The sequence below is a fragment of the Chrysochloris asiatica genome, unplaced genomic scaffold (assembly GCF_000296735.1).
Source record: "Chrysochloris asiatica unplaced genomic scaffold, ChrAsi1.0 scaffold00056, whole genome shotgun sequence".
NCBI classification, from domain to species: domain Eukaryota; kingdom Metazoa; phylum Chordata; class Mammalia; order Afrosoricida; family Chrysochloridae; genus Chrysochloris; species Chrysochloris asiatica.
The window spans coordinates 9,458,321-9,480,996 of NW_006408574.1; the positions used below are offsets into that span (position 1 = coordinate 9,458,321).

The following is a 22,676-nucleotide window of genomic DNA, read 5'->3' on the forward strand; positions in this document are numbered from 1 at the left end:
TCCTTCTTGTCCCCAGTAAACTCCCAAACTTGAGCAGGAAAAGGTGGATATACTATTGAGTAAAACCACTGATAGAGTCCTGGTGTGGTGCTGTGGGGTAATGTGTTAGACTAGAAAGTCATTTGAACTGCAAAGTTGGTGGTTCAAGCTCACCAGCTGCTCCTTGGAATTGCTACACAGGGTCACTAACTGGCTCGACGGCACTTAACAACAACAAAACCACTGACATTTCTAGCCATCACAGGTACATAGTTTGGGACGGATTTTAAAAAAAGAAAATCAGGTATTAGCAAAATCAGCAGTCCTCTAGCACATCTGGGAAACAAAATAAAAGACACCAAGAAGTTATGAATCTGTCCTTCTAGTTTCTGATTGGGGTCACTCTGATTGGGGACCTTCCCAAGAAAGGAGTCCCGGTGGCATGATGACTAAGCACTCGGCTGCTAACTGGAAGGTTGGTGGTTTGAACCCACCCAGTGGTTCTGCAGGAGCATCTGTTCCACAAAGATGACGTCCATGCAAACTCGATGGGGAAAGCTGTTCTTTGTCACATGGGGTCGCTGTGAGTTGCAATTGGCTTGATGGTACCCAACAATAACACCCTTCCATGAGTCCTGTTTCACTGCCCATAGAATCGAAAGCCTGTGCTTTTCAACAGAAACTCAAGAGTCTGTTGACAATAGAAAAGCACAGACCTTTGTCATCCCCCCCTCCAGCCCCCAATTATCAAACATCAAGGAAGGGGACTATGTGAAATACTGGCGACTTAATTTTCCCTAAGTATCTTGAAGATCAAAAGAATGTCTAGTCTACCAGCATGAGGTCCGCCCTCCAGCCTTTCTGTTCCCACTTGTCACAGCCTTACCATGGGCTGAAACGATACCACAGTAACAGCAAACAGAGGTGTCCCCCCTGCACAAACGCTCTAGTCACTTTCAAAGTATGTTTTGTTGGTTCTTATTGATACACTCAAAGGAACTGGTCACTCGTGGTCTCCAAAGTTTTACAACAAATTGTGATTAAATTCCTTCAACACGTCTGTCCATTACTAATCCTCTTTGGCCAACATCCCTTTCAGAGAAAAATTGCAGCGCTCCATGGTGCCTGATTTATATTTCATTTTGAGAACAGGAAATAAAGGGATTAAAGTTAAGGATTAAAACACTTACTCTTTACTGCGGGGGTTTTTTTTTTCCCCCTCTCCTCCCAAATGGCTTTCCAGTTGCCATGGTTACTGTTTACTGGTCCTTAGCCCTGAATGTTTGTCTCTTTGCATTTTAATAAAATATTTTTAAATGAGACTTCATGGAAAACAATAGGGAAAGCAGCCTAAGTTCAATTGCTCTTAAAAGAAGCAGCTAGAATTAAAAAAAAAAAAAAAAAAAAAGTCTTTTCTCTGCATCCTTTATTTGAAACCTCAAGTGTGGAAGTAGAATTAAAAGACAGTACAGGCAACACCAAAAGATGTATGATGTGAAACCGGAGTTGTTGAGAAGGGCACAGGAGGTGACTGGGAGGTAGCGACTACCGGTTATCAACTGTTCCCAGGGACTTTGTAAATGTTGTTGTAACACACAGCCCAGGTTAAAGGCACAAATGCATGACCTAGCTGTAATGCGGAGGGTTTCCCACCTCAACACCAACTTCACCCTGTAACTGGGAATACCGCTGCTTTATACTCAAGTCACTGGTAGTTCATGGGGGCAAACTCTGCATGGGAATGGGGCCAGGAGGTGACACACCCATGCCCAACACATGCCACTGGAGCTGAAGATACCTGTAGGTACCAAGCTCATATGTGATACCAGCTAGGCATTGGAGAGCAAAGGAACACCAGGGGTAAGAAGGCGATTACATCTGCATTTGAATTGTAGCCTTAAAAATCTCCACAGACATTCACTTTGAACTATATTGTCTATATTCCTTTAAAAGGTCAAGGAAAACTCCAGGGATGGAACAGACTAAAACGTCACTCTATGTTCCATTCTTGAAGCCTCAGTATCCCCACACCAAACCAGTTGCTGTTGCGTTACAGAGACCCTAGTGGCCAGAGCAGAACCACACCACAGGGTTTCCAAGGATGTGGTGCTGTAGGATAAGCATTGGACTGCTAACCACAAGGTCGGTAGTTCAAACCTACTAGTTGCTCCTTGGAAAACCTACAACAGGGTCTCTGAGTCGGAACTGACTTGATGGCACTTAACAATGACCACAGTCTTTATCTAAGCAGTTGATCACATCTTCCATGGAGCAGCTAGTGGGTTTGAACGATTGACCTTTTGGTAAAAAGCCTAGTGCTTAACCAGTGCACCATCACGTCTCTGTACAACAGTAGGGATGGCTTCAGTATAAACTCTGAATGACTTCACCACTCATCTCCTTGTTTTTGTCTTTAAGACTCCGCGGTACTTTGTTTCCTCTGCTTGTCATCTGATGGCTTTGATATACTTCTCTCCCCTCTGGTACCATATTGAAATCTGATGGCTTCCAGCTAGTCTTCTCTAACCTCTTGGCACCTCACCCAGGCCCAAGAGCACTCATTATTTCTTACTCTTTCCAATCTCACAGACCCATTGGAACTACCTTCCCAGCATAATACCAACAGAAGCCTTTGCAATTGCTAAATGGGAATACTAACAAATAGTCATTCGAGCCATTATGCATAAAGTCCAATTTATGGTGACCTTCTGTACAACCAAAGAAAATGATTCCTGGTCCTGGGTCATCTTCATGGTCACTACTGTGCTTGAGTTCATGTAGTAACCACTGTGTCACTGGTGGAAGACTTTCCTTATTTCCATGGACCAAACAAGATGTTCCATGTTTCTAGACTTTTCTTACCTAATGACATACTCAAAGTGAGCGAGCCAATGTCTTGCCATCCTTACTTCTTAGGAGTATTTTGACCGTGTTTCTCCTAAAACTGATTGGTTCATTCTTCTGGTAGTCCACAGGATGAGGGGAACTCAAAAATTATGGCTACAAAATCACAGCATTAAACGCAGAGATCAAAATGTGAAGCTGTTGTGTTGACATAACTTCCATCTGGGTCTCTAGATCTGACAACGGTGGTTCCATCTCTTTAACCCTTCCCCGGAGAGTTCTGTGCTCCTCAATCTATACCACGTTAAAATGTAAGTTCTGGTATCCTCAAGGGACTCATGTGTTCCACTGAAATGTTCTTTAAGTCTTGGAAACAAGAAGTCTGAATGGGACAAGATCAGGGCTGTAGGGTGGATGGAGTAAGGTTTCCCAACAAAATTCTTATAGGACAGTCCTTGCTACTCTTGCTGAATGAGCATGATGCACTGTCATGATGAGGGAAAAATCCTCAGCGCAATTCTCCTGGCCTTTTTCTCACCAGGACAGTTTTCAATTTTCTTCGTTTCTTCGTAAAAAGAAACTTAGCTTTTTCATCGAAAAAAACCCCACAGCCAAGATAACATTCTGAGTTAACCTCTCTACCTGGAACTTAATTGATCCCACAGATTCTCTTGGAAGACACTGTTTGGATGGAATCTCTTTTCTTGAAGGCACCCTACCAAGCCTAAGATAAGTACATTACTGAGAGAACTTGTCTGTAGCAATTCACGGATCACAGAGGCATGTTTAAACACACCTTTGGTCTGGAATGAGCCCATGCATGTACAAACTGCAATCTTAGAAGCACTGCTTTTTTACATAATTATATCTTCAATATTCTTTACCAATAACACAATGTAGTAATGATGCCATTTTGGCAAGTCAATGGGAGTGGAAGGACCCTGGGATGGTCTTCGCCACAGAACAAAACAAAATTTGACAGCATCTTCTGGAGATAATACCATCAGTGAAAGAATGATTGTAATGGCGGCAGGTGTAGGCACTCCAACAGTGGTAGGGCTAGTTGCAGGCTGGTGTTGGTGTGTCTGTAGATTCCATTCTGACATACAGCCACCTTACAGCATAGAGCAGAACTGAACCATATAGTTTCCTTGGCTATAATTGTCACAGGAGTAGAGTTCAAACTACTGATATTTCTATTCGCAGCTGACCCCTTAACTAAGAAGGTGGTAACTGTTTTTATGACAGGCAGGGCTACAGAATCAAAGGCCCATGTGGGCAGTAACAGACAAAGGGGCAGCCACATGAACAAGATACAGAATTATGCCCATGTCCCTTGTGTTCTGGTCCCTGTATCATCTTTCAGAAATTACTTTTATTTCAGGACTAGTAGCGTAGTGGTTACAACTCGGGCTGCGAAATTTAAGGTCACAGTTCGAAACTACCAGCTGCTCCATGGGAGAAAGATGAGGATTTCTGCTCCCGTAAAGATTTACAGCCTCGGAAACCTTGTACGGGGTCGCTATGGGTTGGAACCGACTCCACAGCACACAATAACAACAACATCCTGAAGTGAGGGCGACTGTAGGGCAAGCTGGAGTTAGTGTTTGGTATGAGTCAGAACCTACTTGACGGCACTTATCAACCCAGAAGGAATAGCAGGAACTGCTTGTGACCGCTTGGGGTTCTACTTGTTTTTTAAGCAAGAGCTCTGACTGCCTTTGTTGGAACCATATTTTCAAGGATGTTGTATACCAGTAGGCCAAGGAAGACTGAGCAAAGGTATCCCTACTGCCCATTATATAAGATTCAGGTCCTCCAAGCTCAGGCATCCTCTCCTGGAACACAGCCCACTGAATGTGTAAGTGCCACCTTCAGGTAACTGGGGCTTAGGATGCTGACCTTGGATGCCTTGGAGACAGTGATTGGGGAAATTCCCCTTAGCAGTGATTTTGACTCTCAGCCACGTCTTGGGTCACAATGCTCGCTACAAGTGAAAGCAAATCTAAGTTCAGTGCTGGTTGTGCATGAAGACTCAGTGCCTCCTCCCATTCCAGAGAAGGTATAGGTGTGCGGCAGTTGGTTGTTGTAGCTCATGGTGAGGAAAGCGAAAACTGTAAACAGATGACCCATCACGAGGTGCCCTGCTCACAGAACATTATCTAGCAGAAAGAAGAACCCCATTTGCTGAGTATCTCCTACAGTCTGAGGTCTGGTTCGTTGGCGACCATATTCACACCCTTGCTCTCGATGGAATTACACAAAAACCTATGAAGGGAGCTTGTTTCAACCCAGTCTGGAAGCTTAGAGAAGGTGAGTGACTTTTCTCCAATGTCAGATCAGAGATGCTAACTCAGTCACACAGCACAGTTACAAAGCCTCTCTTGTGCTTCCGTAAGAAGCAAACCAGGATTACCACCATCCTAACATCTGTTTAACTGAAACAGAGGAAGCTGGGGCTGAATTTAAATGGTGAGCATTTCGTGGACCCTTTGAAGATGACATCAAAACAGAAACTACAAGGCAAAAAAGTATAAAAACAACCTGACTCTATAAAAATATATCTAAATTCAACTTTGTATGGCTCAAAAAACCTGGTGTGACTCTGCGGGATAATGCGTTGGACAGCAAGATCAGTTTGAACTGCTAGGTCGGTGGTTCAAACTCACTCCTCAGAAACCATACACATAGTCACTGTGGGTTGGAACTGACTCAAAGACACTTAACAACAACAACAACAAAACTCACACTGTAAATCACATTTTTAAAAAAGGGAAAACTACAAAAAATATTTGATTGTGTACGACAACAAACCAGCCAATATTGCTAACATACAAAGCGTTGTTTCAAACCAACATAAAAGTTTTTTGTATAAGAATGAGAAAAGATCACACACAGAAATTTCATAAAAGAGAATTACAATAGATGAACATCTTAGCATTAGGCAAGAAAAAATCAGCGACATGAACGTACACTTCACCAAGGAGGAGATCCAGGCAGCCAACAAACATAATAAGAAATGTTCATGATCACTAGTCATTAGAGAGATGCAAATAGGAGATATCATCTCGCACCAGCAATAACAGCAAAGATCAAAAAAGTAGAGGACAATAAATGCTGGGGGGGATGTAGAGAGACCAGAACACTCCTGCATTGCTGGTGGGATTGCAAAAATGGTCCAACCTCTCTGGAAAGCAATATGGCGCTTCCTCAGAAGGTTAAAAATAGAAATACCTTATGATCCAGCAATTCCTCTACTTGGTATTTACCCACAAGAAATACGAGCCATAACACAAGTAGATATATGAACACCAACACTATTTACAATAGCAAAAAGATGGAGACAGCCAAAGTGCCCATCAACTGAAGAATGGATAAACAAACTGTGGTACATACACACAATGGAATATTATGCTACTTTGAAGAATAACAAGGAAGCTGCAAGCCACTGCATAACATGGATGAACCTTGAGGACATTATGTTGAGTGAAATTAGTCAGTGATAAAAGGAAAAATACTGCATAGGACCACTACTGTAAAAGACTAAGAAAAAGAACCCATACTAGGGGTGTGGGGGGGATTCTTTGCTGGTTATTGGGATGTGGGGAGTGGGGTGAGGGGAAGGAGGGGAATGTGGAGCACAGTGCAGGGAAAGGACACAGGATCGTTTGGGTGCTGGGGAGAGCGGGACAATATACAAAAGGGGGGAGGGGAATGGAATAACAAAGCGGATGGGAGACCAATTAGGCAGGTTTGCACGGACTAAGTGGGACATAGGTAAAGAATGATGTATGCACAACCTTGGAACAACAGGGCTCTGGTATACAGGGATTAAGACATGGTTGGAATGAGGAAAAGGGGGGAAATAATGTCAAGATGCTTCACTGTCTTTTGAATCTTGGTTTCCCTTGCATACCATTATAAAATAGACACTGGAGGGGGAGAGAAAGGAATAGACAGAAATATCACCATAGAAAGCGTGTAAGTCTCTCTTCTGCCTATAACTGAGTGGTATACCTAAAATGGGGCCCGGTGAAGGAGGTTTCCTGCGGAGCTTCTGCATTACATAAGACTATAGGGGGAATCCTGAACAGCATCCAGAATCTTCAGAAGTGGGAAATTTCCACTTGAAAGCATGGGCAGACCAGCCTGGGGCAGCTAGAAGACATGGCTTGACATGGCTTCAATGACTGGATGATCAGAGCTCAACAAGAAGAAAAAAGAAGAGGAAACAAAGAGTAATCTAATACAATTAGATGAACTTGACCTACACCTATGGATGCAGTAACTCAAGAGAGGAAACAAATCTTTACAGCAAGATCATTCCCACCCCCTCCATACACAGAGTAGATAGGATGGGCCATTGACTTTGGCTACCCCTGGGGGGAGTGGGGGGACTATAAAGGCAAGAAGCGACTGACTTACAAGCTTTCAAGAGGGAACCTAGATCCAGAGGGTGTGGAGGAAGGTAGAAAATCCACTGAGTAGTATCAAATCTGTTTAGGCGGGGCTGATGAAAGGAGATGGGGATAGGTTTCTTGTGATACAATAGTGAATAATTGTTATCAGAACTAATTGTGAGGGTTGGAAATATAAAAGTAGGCATTTTGTAGCAAGGAGGGGAGTGATTAACTTTGGAGTCTAGTAGCGGAGGTCCCTGGGACCATCAATGGAGAAGAGCGGAGAGCGGGACCCTACCCAGAGAAACAGTGACGCCAGAGATGGAGGCAGAGACGATGACATGGAGAGATGGAGCAGCTGGGGACTTTAGACCGAGAGAGGGAGAGGGCTGTGTGCTGATGACCAGGGGGGCAGGCTTGTAGGGTATACCCTTTGGTTGGTTGATGATGCATGGAGGGGATTGTAACCATGCCTAAGAAACTATATACCATAAGATGAATGTAAAGCTAATGCTCTCCCATGCAAACTATCACATAATTCACAATAAAACATTTAAAAAGAAAAAATCAGCAACAGTTTACCAGTTGTTATGATGACTTGGACTCAGGGTGCCGCTACATCAGAGGAGAATTGTGTTCCTTGGGGTTTTCAGTGGGTCTTTAAATAATGAATAAATTGTCAGGCCTTTCTTCCAAGGCCCTCGGGCTAGACTCCATTCTCCATCCTTTGGTTAGTAGTCAAATCTTAAATTGTTTGCACCACCAATGATTCTTTGAATGTCTTTGAAACTTTCTAAATATGAGTCCCACATTCAGTCTTTTCTGACTCATAGTGACCATGTGTATGATTTCCGAGGCTTTTAAATCATTGTGGGAGCAGAAACCGCATCGTTCTTCCACAGAGTGGCTGATGGACTCGAACTGGGGACCTTGTGGTTCCCAGTCCACTGCTTATCATATGGATCCACCACACTACCTGAGCCCCATGCTGTTGTTATTGTTAAGTGCCATCAAGTCAGCTCTGACTCATAGCAATCCTGTATAGGGTTTCTGAGGCGCAGCTGGTGGGTTTGAACTGTCGCTCTTGTGGTTCACTGTCCAATGCTGATCTTACAGAGCCACACCAGAAGTCCCACATTGTTATTGTTGGTAAGTGCTGTCGAGTCAATTCTGACTCGTAGTGACCTGTACAAGGTTTCTGAGGAGCAGCTAGTGGGTTTGAACTTTCAACCTTCTGGTTAGCAGTCCAGTGCTGTTCCTACAGTGCCACACCAGGAGTCCCACATTAGGACCCTGACATTTGTGGCGGACTACTCCGGCCGTGTTTTATCTGTGTAACAAACTTCAGCCCCAAAAGTCACCCTGGAAAACTACATCTTTCTATTCCAGATCAAACAATAGCACACCTGAGCTAGTTACTGTCTGTAGGTCTGTAACAGTTAACTCAAAAGTTAGTCCCTACTCTACCCACAGCATAAACAGTGGGTATTTACCATGTCAAGTAGCACTTTGCTTGGGTTTAAAATAAGAGTTCTGCATTACCAACGGGAGAATGATCTTCCCCCAGAAGGTTCTGTGGAATGCCAAGACTGCAAACAGTGTGTCAGGACTTAATGGACGGCTTTGCATTAAGCAGGATTAAGGAACTCTAGCCACATCTGCAGACCTTTTGGCCCACAGGAAAACAGCATACCAGCTCTGGGCACCATGCCTGGCTTCCTTCACACTTCTAAACTTGCTCATTTCTCACAAACAAACTAGAGAAACTTGTTGCTAAGCGATGTTTAGTCGGCTCTGACTCACAACAACCTTGTGTAGGGTTTCTGAGGAATGGCAGGTGGGTTTGAACCACTGGACTTGCAGTGAGCAGTTCAGAGCTTATCCTTCAGTACCACACCAAGACTTCAAAGAAAGTAGAAGTAGAGATACAAAATGCATCCTGGATTTTAAGGCCGTAAGAACAAAACAAGATAAAATAGACAAAATGCTCTGGAAGGTTAAATTATTATATATAGGTGAAATAAGACCTATGTTGTGTTGTAGGTAAACACTAGACTGATAACAATAAGGTTGGGGGAAATGAAGAAAAAAATCAAGCCTCGACTTGAAGTATTGAAGGATTCTGTGGGCAAACTATTGAATGATGCAGAAAACATCAAAAGAAGAGGGAAGAAATACACAGAATCATTTTACCAAAAAAAAAAAAAAAAGTTCAACCATTTCAAGAGGTAGCATATGACCAATAGCCAATGATACTGAAGGAAGAAGTCCAAGGTGTACTGAAGGCATTGGCAAAGAACAAGGCACCAGGAATTCATGGAATGCAAATTAAAATCTTTCAACAAACTGATGCAGCCCTGGAAACACTCACTCATCTATGCCAAGAAATTTGGAAGATAACAACCTGGCCAACTGACTAAAAAGACTCCATTCCAAAGAGAGGTGACCCAATGGAATGTGGAAATCATCGGACAATATCATTAACACTGCATGCAAGTAAAATTTTGCATAAGATAATTCAAAAATGGCTGCAACCACATCGTAAAGGGATCTAATCACATACCTGCTGTTATTTCTCAAGTGAAATGTTACATGTTTCTTTCCAATTGCCTTTAAAACTTGAAATAGATATTTAATATTTTTTGTTGTTAAGCAGTATTTAAATGCGTATATAACAAATATAGAGAATAAAATAATAATTATCATCAGCAATTATTTTTATTTTGTCCATCTCTGACATTGTAACCAACATTTTATGCTCTTTTCTTGAATTTAATTCTGTCCATGAGCGTAGGTTTTTTTGTTTGTTTGTTTTATGGTTTTGCCTTAGAGGGAAAAAAAGTGTAGTAAGACATACTTTTGAAATTAGCATCTGTAAGTGAAATGTTAAAATACAAATTTAAGTAAAGTGTCACTATTAGAGAATGAACTACAGATTTGTTACTTACAACTACTTTAACATTTTTAAATTCTGATTATTTTTTTTTAAGAATACTCTAAAGCTAGTTGATCAGATATGGAAAAGCAAATTTTAGTATTTGCTGAATATGGCAAAATAACTTTGGCTTTCCAATGAAGCGAAGACCAAAAAACAAATTGTTTTAAAAACCTAATTTCAGTAAACAAAAATTTAAAAACAAAACAAAAAAACAGCTGCAACCATTCATTGACAGAGCATTTCCAGAAGTTCGGGCAGATTCAGAAGAGGACATGCAACGAGCGAGGGATATCACTGTTGATGTCAGATGGATCTTGGCTGAAAACAGAGAATATCAGAAAGATGTTTACCTGTGCTTTATTGACTATACAAAGAATTTCAATTGTGTGAATCATGACAAGCTATGGGTAACATTGAGGAAAATGAGTAGTTCGGAACACTTAATTGTGCTCATGAGGAACCTGTATATAGACCAAAAGGTAATTGATCAAATAGAAGAAAGGAACACCAAATAGTTTAAGACTAGGAAGGGTGTGTGTCAGGGTTGTATTCTTTCAGCATATCTATCTAATCTGTATGATGAGCTAATAAACCAAGGAGTTGGATTATATGAAGAAAAACATGACATCAGGATTGGAGGAAGACTTATAAAAAACTGCAATATGCAGATGATATGAACTTGCTTGTTGAAAGAGAAGAGGACTTTAAATAATTACTGATGAAGATCCAAGACCACAGCCTTCGGTACGGGTTGTACCTCCATGTAAAGAAAACAAAAATCCTCACCAAGACCAATAAATAACATCCATATAAATGGAAAAAGGTAGAAGTTGTCAAAGACTTCATTTTGCTCTGACCAACTATCAACAACCATGGAAGCAGTAGTTGAGAATTCAAACGACATACTGCATTATGTAAATCTGCTGCACAAGACCTTTTTTAAGTGTTGAAGAGCAAAAGATGTCAGTTTGAGGACTAAGGTGAGCCTGACCCAAATCATGGTATTTTCAATCAACTCATATGCATATGAAAGTTGATCAGTGAATAAGGAAGGCCATAGAAGAATTGATGCATTTGAGTTATGGTGTTGAAGGAGAATATTAAAATACCATGGACTGCCAGAAGAATAAACAGATCTGTGTTGGAAGAAGTGCAGCCAGAATGTTCCCTGTAAGCCAGGATGGCCAGACTTCGTCTCTCATACTTTGATACTTTGGACATATTGTCAGGAGGGACCAGTCACTGAAGAGGTACATCATGTCTGGTAAAGTGGCGGGTTGGAGAAAGAGAGGAAGATCCCCGACGAGATGGGTTGGAACAGTGGCAAGAGCAATGGGTTCAAGTGTAACAACAATTGTGAGGTTGGCACAGTGTTTCGTTCTGTTGTACATAAGGTCTCTCTGAGTCGGTATCAACTCGAAGGGACATAACAACAACAACAAATTTCACTGAGTCTGTTTCTCTAGAGAACTCTAAGACACTATTAAAAACATACAAATCACGGGAGATAAGATTCTACTAGATGGCAGAGTCCATTGGAGCACCCTAGAAGATTGCGTCTTTAAAACTTTTAATAAAAGACATGAGCATTCCTGGTGTCATGCTGTAGGATAAGCACTGGACTGCTAACTGTAAAGTCAGTGATTCAAACTCACCAGCTGCTCCTTGAAATCCTATACAGGGTCGCTGTGAGTCGGGACCAACTCAAGGCACTTAGTAACAACAAGACATACTGCGTGTCTTTTGTTAACTCAGAATTGTTGACATGCGTTTGTGCATTAGACTCTGTGATGCGTGAGGGGTCAAGAATCTATGCACAAGAAATTCCAGTGAGTATTACCAAATGAGCTCCAAGAAAGTCTAGGCAACCCACTAACAGAGTGTGAGGAGTCCTGGTGAGGCACTGTAGGATAAGCACTGGGCCACAAGGTCTGCGGTTCAAAATCATCAGCCGCTCCTTGGAAATCTCATACAGGGTTGCTATGAATCAGACCTGACTCAACGGTACTTAACAACCATGTAGTATGAGGACTCCTGGTGTGGTGCTGTAGGATAAGCATTGGTCTGTGAATCACAAGGTTGGTGGTTCAAACCCAGGAGCAGCTCATTGGAAACCCTATACAGAGTTTCTATGAATCAACACCGGCTCGATGGCACTCTACAACAACAAACAATAAGAGGTAATTCTAATAACAGTGTTGTTATTAAGTGCCATACAGGGTGTCCAAAGAGTGGCTTGTGACTTTGAACCACGGGCCTTGTAGTTCAAACTGACTTTGTGATCCATTGCTTATCCTACAGCGCCTCACCAGGAGTAGTGATAGGTAACCTTTATTGTGTACGTAAGGAGCTCTGGTAGCATAGTGGTTACGAATCAGGCTGCTAACTACAAGGTCAGCAGTTCGAAACTACCAGCTGCTCCTCAGGAGAAAGATGAGGCTTTCTGCTTTCATACAGATTTACAGCTTCGGAAACCCTATATAGGGTCGCTGTGAGTCGGAACCGACTCCATGGCACATCACTATCACCGTTGTGGATGTAGAATGTGTTGGGCACCGTGCTAAATATTTTACCACGATTTTCTTATTTCCCATGATACCAACACACCCTATTAGCAAATAGTATATGATATAAATGTGTGACACAAATGACTGATTCAAAAGTTAACTCAGTATGATAAAGTTGTCTGAGTCTATAAATTTTCTGATATATATGTAGCAAAATACAAGTACAAAAATCCCATAATTATTCACTTATTTGCATAAACTATAATCATCTTTCACTTCCAGCATGGTGTTTTCAAATGGATTTGCCAGAAACATTTTGGTTTTAAACAGTAAATGTCATAAAGAAAGGGAGGAATTTGAGTTATATCCAAGTATTCATTTTCTTCTGTTTGCCTAGTAAATAATCAATTAATTCAAATTAATTATTAATATAAATGACACTTTGAGGTCCCTTGTGCCCATTTTCATGTGCCAATGTTACCTTCAAATAAAGTAACCTCATTTAAAATTTGACATAGATTTTAAAGCGTGGGCTTGATAGCCAGTTGTATATGTCAACTTGGTGAGGCTGTAAGCCTGTTGCTGCTGAGTTGGTTCTGACTCACAACGACACTAGAGGACAGAGCAGACAGGGCCCCGAGATTTCCAAGGCTGCAATCTCTATGGGCACAGACAGCCTCATCTTTCTACCGCGGAGTACGTCGTGGGTTCAAATGGCTAACACTGTGATAAGCAGCTAAGGCTACCACGGCTCCGCCTGTTAGTCTGTTGTGGATAAGTGCCATCAAGTCGGTTCCAACCCTGTGTAGGGTTTCTGAAGAGCGGTTGGTGTGTTTAAATCGCTGACCTTGGAGTTTAAACTGACCTTGCAGCCCAGTGCTTATTCTATAGCGTCACATCAGGACCCAAAAAAATCAAACCCAATGCTGAGAAGTTGATTCCCACTCATAGCAACACTATGGTGGTGGTTCTGTGCCGTGGAGTTTGTTCCAACTCATAGCAACCCTGTATAGGTTTCTGAGGAGCAGCTGGTGGGTTTGAACTGCCAACCTTGTGGTTCAAGTCAACTTTGTGGTCCAGTGCTGAGCCTACAGTGCCACACCAGGACTGCACTTCATCTAGAGAGTCAGTTACTCAACAAAACACTAAAGGAGGCGTTGTTATGAAGGTTTTTTTCTTACATATGATCAGCATCGACAATCAGCTGATTTTACATAAAGATCATTCTAAAATCCATTGAAAGGTTTTAGAAGAGAAACCAAGTTTCTCTGAGAAACCTGTGGAATGAGCACAGGCTCCTGATACCCTTCCGGAGAGGCTTAGGCCTCCTAAACGTCAAGTTAAGGTTGAAATTGAAGATTCTGTATCCTTGACATTCTGCTCTCCAGGACATAGATTCTTCTTAGTTGGACCAAGTCTTTTTGGGAACTGTAAGTACAGTCAGATGAGGTTATCATTAGGAAGCTTTCGATTCAGCTGGTCTTCATTTTAGAGAGTCAGGAAACTTTCCAGAGCCTCTCCCCAGGGGGAGACATACATCTGACATATGATTTCTGGAAGTTCATTGTCTTCCTAAAGTCCCTCCCTCTGGGGATGTCTCTGTGTTCCACGGGTCTCAAGTTTATAGCCCCTGAGCAGATCAAATAGCACAGGTTCAAGTGTGACTTTCCTTCTCCTGATTTGGGCTGCAGCTTCATCTCCTTTTCTGCATTGCCATCTGATTCCCCATACTCCCCAGAAAGACTAGCTGAAGGCAAGGCAGAATTCCCAGAGGCACCTGCTGTCAGCCACACGAGAAGGCCATGGATGGAGGCATGGGGCCTTACAGTGCTTTTCTACGGAATTAGCTCACCTCCCACCTTTGGGGCCCCATGATTGTCTTTCAATAACTGACAAGACAGGAAAATGGAAAAAGACAAAAACAAAAAACAACCACCAAGGGACGATCACCTAAGCGAAATCACAAAGCAATTAATGGCACTGCTTAAAAGAAGCCCAGATGTCTCGGCGTCCAACCCAAACACTTCTGCAAGACATGGCCGCCATTCTGAAGACCACTGAGTAGGTTCAAGTTTCCAACCTTCCAGGGAGCAACTGAATGCTTAAACTTGTGCCACCAGGCCTCCTAAATGTCTAAATTAAGGTTGAATTGTTTGAAACAGAAGATTCTGTATCCTTGACATTCTGTTCTCCAGAGCATAGATTCACATTTTCACACCAGGCTGGCCCAAGTCCTTGTGTGAAATCACCCTGAAAATACATCTTCAGAGAGTCAAGACACAAACAAATGGGAGCATGAGGTTCAAGGGGCAGATTAAAAAACAAAACAAAACTCAATGGTAGCGGAAAGGAAAGACGAGAGAGACTGAGTTGAGAGAGGAGTCATGGAAGGGAAGAAGTTTGTCCTTTGAAAGTGGAGAAGCCAGAGAAGAGATGGGGAGGGCTGTGGGATGAGAGTCTACAATCTGCTCTCTGCTTCGGGAGAGAGTGTCTGAGCTAGGTACTTCCATTCCCAAAGCATTCTCATCCACATGTCACAAAACTGAGTAAGAGAAAGGGAAGGACAGGCTTAGGAGGTTCTGTCTGTCAGTCAATCAATCAAAAAACCCATTATCTGGGGAGAGTTTCCATTAGGGAGGGAACAGCTCAAACCACTCATTAAAATGCCTGTCACAGGCTCCCCGGTCCTTATCTAGCGAGCCTGAGCAGGCCCAAACACCCTTCTCTTTTTGTTCTAATGAAGGATTGTGGGAACAAGGGGACAGAAATAAAGTGAGGAATAAAGACCTGATGGTGTGCCTCTGAAACTCAGCTCCCTAAGGTGCTACTGTGATGTACCTGGGGTCTCCATGAGGCTGCTCGATGGCAACTGGTTCTTGAAGCAAGGAGACTACTAATCTCATTTTACATTTATACTAAATCTCAGTGCTTCCCAAACACACATGCCTGCAAAGAGACGTGGATCAAGTAATAACCTGTGGAATGTGTTCACTTGTTCACACAGTGGGAAGTAATGCTGTCAGAACCAACATCTGGCAGATGCTAACAGATGTGGCTGTTGGTGCTACTTGGTGTTCAGCTGGTTCCAACTGCTGGTCACCCCAAGTGTGTAAAGTAGAACTGCTTTCTACATAGTTTTCACAGTGGTGACCATTTAGAAGCAGATCACCAGGACTTTCTTCCTGAGCACCTCTGGGCAAGCTTAAATTGCCAGCCTTTCCAACTGTAGTTCAGTGCTCAGCTATGTGCACCATCCCTAGAGAGTGCTTCTGATCTGTCCAGAAAGGAAAAGAACCGTTTGCTGTCTTTGACAACCTGCCCCCGACACGTGTGTTCTCAGCTCGGTTCTAACAGGGCCTATCAACCATGCAATAGCCTCTGAATGCACAGCTGGTCCCATGCTGGGCCAGCTTAAAATAGACACTTCCAGCCAACTGGTTCCAACCCCAAATTCGTGCTATCAGCAAGGGGTTAAATGTAAGCTTTTCACAGAAATTTCATTATTAATTAGCATCACTGTTTTTAGCCAAAAATCAGGCTTGCATAAGTGCCACTCATAGCCTTCCTTGAAATGACTTGCTCTCAACAAAGGACTCAGTTATCTTCAGGTAATAATCCAAGTCTGTCTCATCACCACTGTGCTGAGGTGTGATGCAAATCATCTGTCGCCAACGGTTGTTGAGTTTATGTTTATAAAGGGACTGACTTTCAGAAAACGAAAAAAAGCAGAGCTGTTTCAACACCTCTCCGACAACAGCAGCATCACCCACAGACTTTTAGTCCAAGATTGTTAGGTGCCGTCGAGTCCCTGGTGGAGCAATGATTAAGTGCTTGATGGCAAAGAAAAAAAGTCCGTGGTTCAAACCCATCTAGGAGCACATTGCTCCCATAAAGGGGGCAGTTTGGGAAACCCGATGGTGGTGTTGGTGATGTGCCGTGGAGTTGGAACCGACTCACAGAGACCCTGAACAGGGTTTCCCAGGCTGTAAATCTTTACGGGAGCAGAAAGCCTTATTTTTCTCCCACGGAGCAACTGGTAGTTTCAACTGCTGACCTTGTGGTTTGTAACCACTACCTGATTCTTAGCCACTACGTTTCCAGAGCTCCTGGAGATGTTCTATTCCATTACAGGGGGGTGCTACATAGTCTAGTATGGGTTCTTAAATGTGAGGGGAAAGGATGGAGGTAGCTCATGGTGAGATGATGTGTTTGGGATGTGTACCTCGGACTGTCATTCCATCACTCATGTATTCCCCAGGGAAAAATGAGGGGTGCTGTAAAAACCTAGGAAGGCTGGTGATTGGGTACCCACTCAAGCATTTCATCTGCCAGGGAGCTCATGATAGTAAATAGCATTAGAAGCAGATCACCAGACCTTTGTTCCTAGTTTATTTTAGTCTGGAAGCTCCGCTAATACCTAGCCAACATTAGAGCAACCGGTCAGGTTTCCACTGATAGGGATGGTAGCTGGGCCTGAGGTGCTTGGATTAGGAATGGAACCTGGGTCTCTGCAAACTTATATGGTCCTCAGTGATATTGTTTATAGTCTTGAGGATGTTCTGAATAGACCCCAAAGAACCACCAGCTCTACACATAGAACAAGTGGCATGCCATACACTGCTCTTGCGGAAGCCAGGCAGCCAGAAAACATAAGTGCTTGTGGTTGTTCACACACACATTGCAAATGTGATACTTGCTTCTCAACAGCCTGCATTGAGTTGGCAAACGTGAAAGCCGTCCGCCTTGACAAATTAAAATTCAATGTTCAACACACATTGAACTCCTCTCGTCCCACGTCTGGAGTGTTGGTGGAAGCATGAAACAGATGGAAGATTGGTGTGACCTCCAGCTTTTGGTGCAACATTCTTTGCATTCATTCTTTTTGGGGGGACAATAAAAAGTCCATTTACTAGCAGGATAGACAGAGTTGAAGGAAAACTCCCAGCTTCCGGTGCTGCCAAGGTGAAAATGTAAAGAAAAAAAAAAGAAAAATCTCTGATAAAAGCTCACAGCCTTGAGGAAAATTTCTAGCAGCGGATTGCCTTTGTCTTCTACTTCACACACTCATTCTCAGCCCGAACTGGAGGTCAGTGTCTACCTTTGGCTGTATAGGTGAAAATTGTGTTCTTTGTGGAGACTGGAAGTGGGGGGGAGGGCAGATGTGTGTGCACCTCACATGATCTGTGAGGCCCTCTACGATACATGCTGCAGACCTGCTGCTGCTAGGAGCATCCAACGAAAGAAGCCTGTACAGTAACTGCTGGATTGTGTGGGTGTGCTCGCATTATGCAAAGAGAGAGGTTTGCTCTGCATTCAATGAGTCAAATTATCCCAATTCTTTTGCAGAAGAGTTGGTTGGTTCCCCCACACCTTTTCGTCTCAGAGCTTGAATATTTCCCTGACATTTCAGGTTCTTGTTGATTTGGGGTGGGGGTGGGGCTGAGGGTGGCCCAAGTGGCACAGTGAGCTATGTGTTGGGCTGCTAACTAAAAGCTTGGCAGTTCAAATCCACCAGCTGCTCAGAGGGGGAAAGAAAAAAAAAAAAAAAAAAACCCGGTGATATGCTGTGGTGGAGATTTACAGCCTAGGAAACCCTATGGAGCAGTTCTTCTGTGTCCTATAGGGTTCCTAGGAGTCAGAATTGATTTAACTTAAAATAAAAGCTGTTTAGGCTTTCTTGATTTTCATGGAATCCAATAGGTGTGGTAAAGACAAGATGTGTGTGATCAGAGTAGTCAGTGTTATGCATGATGCATGGTTCTCCTACGGCTTAGGATGCCTTGTCCCTAGCTCCAGTTTCAGAGCAGGGCCTCATAAAGCTAGCCATGTTAAGACCAAAATAATGTCATTTGGTGTCCAGGGGGAGGTTAAGAAGAGGATTAGAGGCAAGCAGGCAGGCAGGGCATATTAAATGAACCCATGACTAGCAGGGTATGACAGAAAAGGGTTTCATTCTTTTCAACAGAACAATTACCCAGGGCTGGGACCATTTCTCGGCTGTGCCTTTATCACCTCGGAATTTTTATGGTTATTTGTGATGAATTCACGTTTTTTTGTAAAGGTCTTTTTGAAACGATGCCAGTTTTCAACTTTTAATTAAAGTCGTAAATAATCTTAATTCTGTCTTAAAAGGTTTATTGTTTCTTCCGTGTGTGTGTGTGTGTGTGTGTGTGTGTGTGTGTTTTCATTCTAGCTGCCAGGAAATATTTCAAATACCATAGTCTGATGTGAGTTCGCAATTAGAATTTCTCTAAGGTCTAGTAACAACTGCACCATGCAACTATCCCATGTCGGTATGTCTGTAGACTTGACAATGTGAATTGACTGATTTGGGGTTTATGAGCATAGCTCCTCCTGGGAATGGAATGACATTTCCTTTTCTTGCTGCTGTTGTGAGACAGAACAACTTGCATGCTTTGAATTTCCACAAAGGAGTCCATTCCAGATACACAAAGGATTGCTTACATCTTCAAACCAAAAGCAGGTGAAAATTCAGAAAGCAAACAAACCCAGCTGCTTGTCACTGAGTATGGACAGCGAGTCACATTTGCAGGAAACCATGTGAACATCCCAAGCTTAAGTCACTTGAGAGATGAGACCTCATGTTAGGTAAGACAAAAGCAAGTCAGGTTACTGTAGTATTTGACATTTTATTATAATTACTGCTCTTCCAAAGCCTAGCCCCCTTCGCTGTCTAGATTACCTCTTGAAGGTTGTCTGCCAATTGTCTATAAAATTCTATTTTGTCATCTCAAGGCCAGTGTTTCTTTGATCAATTACACTTCAAGAATCCTTCACACAATCAAAAATACTCTTCCTTTATCTAGAGGCAGAGCATTAACAATTCCTGAAAATACTCCCGCTCACTGGTCTACGCCTATTGTACATTCACTTTAAATTTAAGATTCTATTACTGCTTATTTATCTACATATGGGGCCACAAAAATTGTTACCCTCTACACAAGTGGTCTTCAGTCTCATGATAGATTTTCTATTAGAGTAAAACCTTACACATTTGGGGCAATTTGAGGTAAGACTCATCTAGGAGGACCTCATTTTTAACACATACATTTTGTTATTTCAAGTTCATGAGATATATGGAAATCAGGATGAAAAACACTGAGCCAGGGCCTGAAATTTGCAAGTCTGCCACAAGTGCAAGGAGACTGTTCCTTAGAAACTAGGAGAGCGAGACTGTGTTTGACTCACTTACTTGCACACGTAATCAGTAAAGTTCAGAGGACAATGTGCTTGGTAAAGTACAGGGTCAGTGCAAACAAAGGAAGCTGTCCATGACAGGGACGGACACCATCACCACTACAATGTGCTCAAACAGAACAAGGGTCTTAAAGACCATACGGGACAGGACCATGTCTCCTTCTGGTATACATAAGGTCTTCCAGAGGGGGAAGTGACTCAAATGCAAATACCACCAGCACCCATGCAATGATGGAATAGTACTGTCAGAACACTAAGTGTCCACCTTACAACTCGATTGACACTGTTAATCCACTTAACTGTTCCTCAGCTCTTCCAACAGAGAAGAGCAGATCCAATCCATGCCAAATGACCACACCCATCAGACATAAAGAGATTTCACTCTATTTTGAGAGAGAGAGGGAAAGTACAAAAGCAATTCTAACAACTGACTTACACAAAAGAACAGGTGTACACAGTTAGGACTAGCTCTAGAACCCTTCTAACCAGGCATTTTTCTACCTCACAGGGAAGAGGTTCCATTCTTTCCATGCATTGGTGAGTACTATGCTAACATCTCCCAGGAAAGAAAAACTAAAATAATAGAGAGACCATTTCCCCACATGAATGTGTTGTTGTTGTTGTTGTTATGTGCCATGGAGTCGGTTCTGACTCATACTGACCCTGTACAGGATTTCCAAGGCTGTAAATCTTTATGGAAGCAGAAAGTCTCATCTTTCTCCCATGGAACAGCTGGTAGTTTTGAACTGCTGACCTTGAGGTTCACAGCCCGATTCATAACCTCTAAGCTACACATCCCTGTAAGTCATGAAGGAATGCAATATTCCCAAGGAGAACTTACAGTGACTTGAAATACTAGTCAGAATTTTCAATTACTTAAAACAAGCAACCTTTGAATTTCTGAAGAAGAACCTTTAAATGAGTCAGGAACCCATCTCAGAAGAAACGAAGCACTTCAAGAGCCAATGCCAACTCAATTTGCTCTCTGTCATGGCCAAAGATACTTGTTGGTCCCCAAAATTCAAAATCAGAATTATTACCAAATGTCTTGAAAGGTCAGGAGCTCCCCATCACAAGAGCAGTTCAACCACAGCATGGCCAACCACTGGATGGAGAACGTATAAGAGAGGCTAAGAGAGCAACAATCAACTTGGTCTACTGGTTAAACTTTAACATTTCTTCCACATCTAGGATATGATGATTTTTATGAACTTCTTAAGATGCATTAATCCCTTACTGATGTCAAAGAGATTTTAAGATCAATTCCTTTTTCGAATTTCCATACCCAGTACCTATTACGAGAATACTGTCGGCTATAGTGCTGGAAAATGAGTCCCTAGTTAGAAGGTACTACTCAATGGAAGTCACAAGGACTCAAACATACCAACAATCAGGAAGCTGACTCAGACCAGGCAAGATTCTTTATGTTGTACAATCAGCCCCCATGAACCAAAGCCAACTGGAAGGCAACTACCCATCACCACCACCTACAAGCAATGTGCGTGTTTTTTAAGGTTAAAATGAGGAATGTGCCGCATTTACTCATTTAAGTGTTCTTCTTCCTTTTTCTTCAGCACTATAATCACTGTGGAGAGCATGGTAGCTCTGTAGGACAAGCACTGGACTGTAAACCACAAGGTTGGTGGTTCAAGCCCACCAGTCACTCCATGGGAGAAAAATAAGACTCTATTACCAGCATAGTGGTTACGAATCGGGCTGCGAACCTTAAGGTCAGCAGTTCAAAACTACCAGCTGTTCCACAGGAGAAAGATGAGGCTTTCTGCTCCCGTAAAGATTTACAGCCTCGGAAACCCCATACAGGGTCACTATGAGTGAGATCCAACTGGACAGGACGGCACTTCACAACAAAATCATTGTAGTCGATTGTTATGTTAAGAAAAAGCACTGATGTTGAGAATAGCTTTGTTTTGTTTTTTAGTTGTTGTTTACTCCAATTCAACGTTCTTTAGCTCTGTATACTGGACTTTTGTAATGTGTTGCTTTGTAGTGTGGGTGGCTTTTTCACTAGTTTTCTCTGATTTCCAGCAGAGAAGTCATCCCCAAAGATTCCTGTCTAGCTATAATACAGACCTGGAGTCCTGGTATGGCGCTGAAGGATAAGCACCAGGCAGCAAACTCACCAGCCGCTCCTCGGATACCCTACACAGGGTCATTATGGGTCGGAACTGACTCAATGGTACTTAACAACAATGACAATGCATACCAGAGCCTTGAGGTTTGGTTCATGGAAACATCCCTCCTCAAGCCATCGAAAGCATGTTTCATCTTGAAAAAACTAAAAATTCTCGGGGTCCAGCAGTATCTCCTGGCAGTATTAGAGTCATACCAACATGTTTTCCCTGGCTGGAGACTCTTCCTTTAAATTTACCTTTTTCCTTGCTTGTTGATCTTTGGAAGAGTGGGCCTTCACATGCTTCCTGAGGGAACTCGGGTCTGTGTAGCGTTTGGTGCATCCTGGAATTTGACAAGCATAAGGTTTCTAAATAAGAAAGAAAGAGAGACACAGCTATGGTTAAATCATAAAGGTAACCAGCAAAGTGTTGTCTCCAACAAAGATTACTGACTTCAGAGCAGGTACTGTTACCAACTGATGAATGGAAAAATCTGTATAATACTCATGCATTTTCATTAGAAAGTCCAATAGCTTTGCGTTGCAGCAAAGAGGGCGCTCAACTTTCAGGAAACAAGATGACCTATCTTCAAGGGGTTTTAAAACTACAGGCTAACCACTGTGGTATTTTTTTTTTTTTAAGGTGGAAATTATTAGTA

General features: G+C 42.6%; 1 protein-coding gene across 1 annotated transcript in view; it reads right to left on the reverse strand.

The window, feature by feature from the left end:
* GLIS3 (GLIS family zinc finger 3) overlaps positions 1 to 22,676 on the reverse strand; it is a 591,510-nt gene that overhangs the window by 117,251 nt on the left and 451,583 nt on the right. The window contains exon 5 of the mRNA XM_006863746.1: positions 22,276 to 22,386. Within this exon, the coding sequence (XP_006863808.1) occupies positions 22,276 to 22,386 (111 nt within the window). The remainder of the gene's footprint in view (positions 1 to 22,275; positions 22,387 to 22,676) is intronic.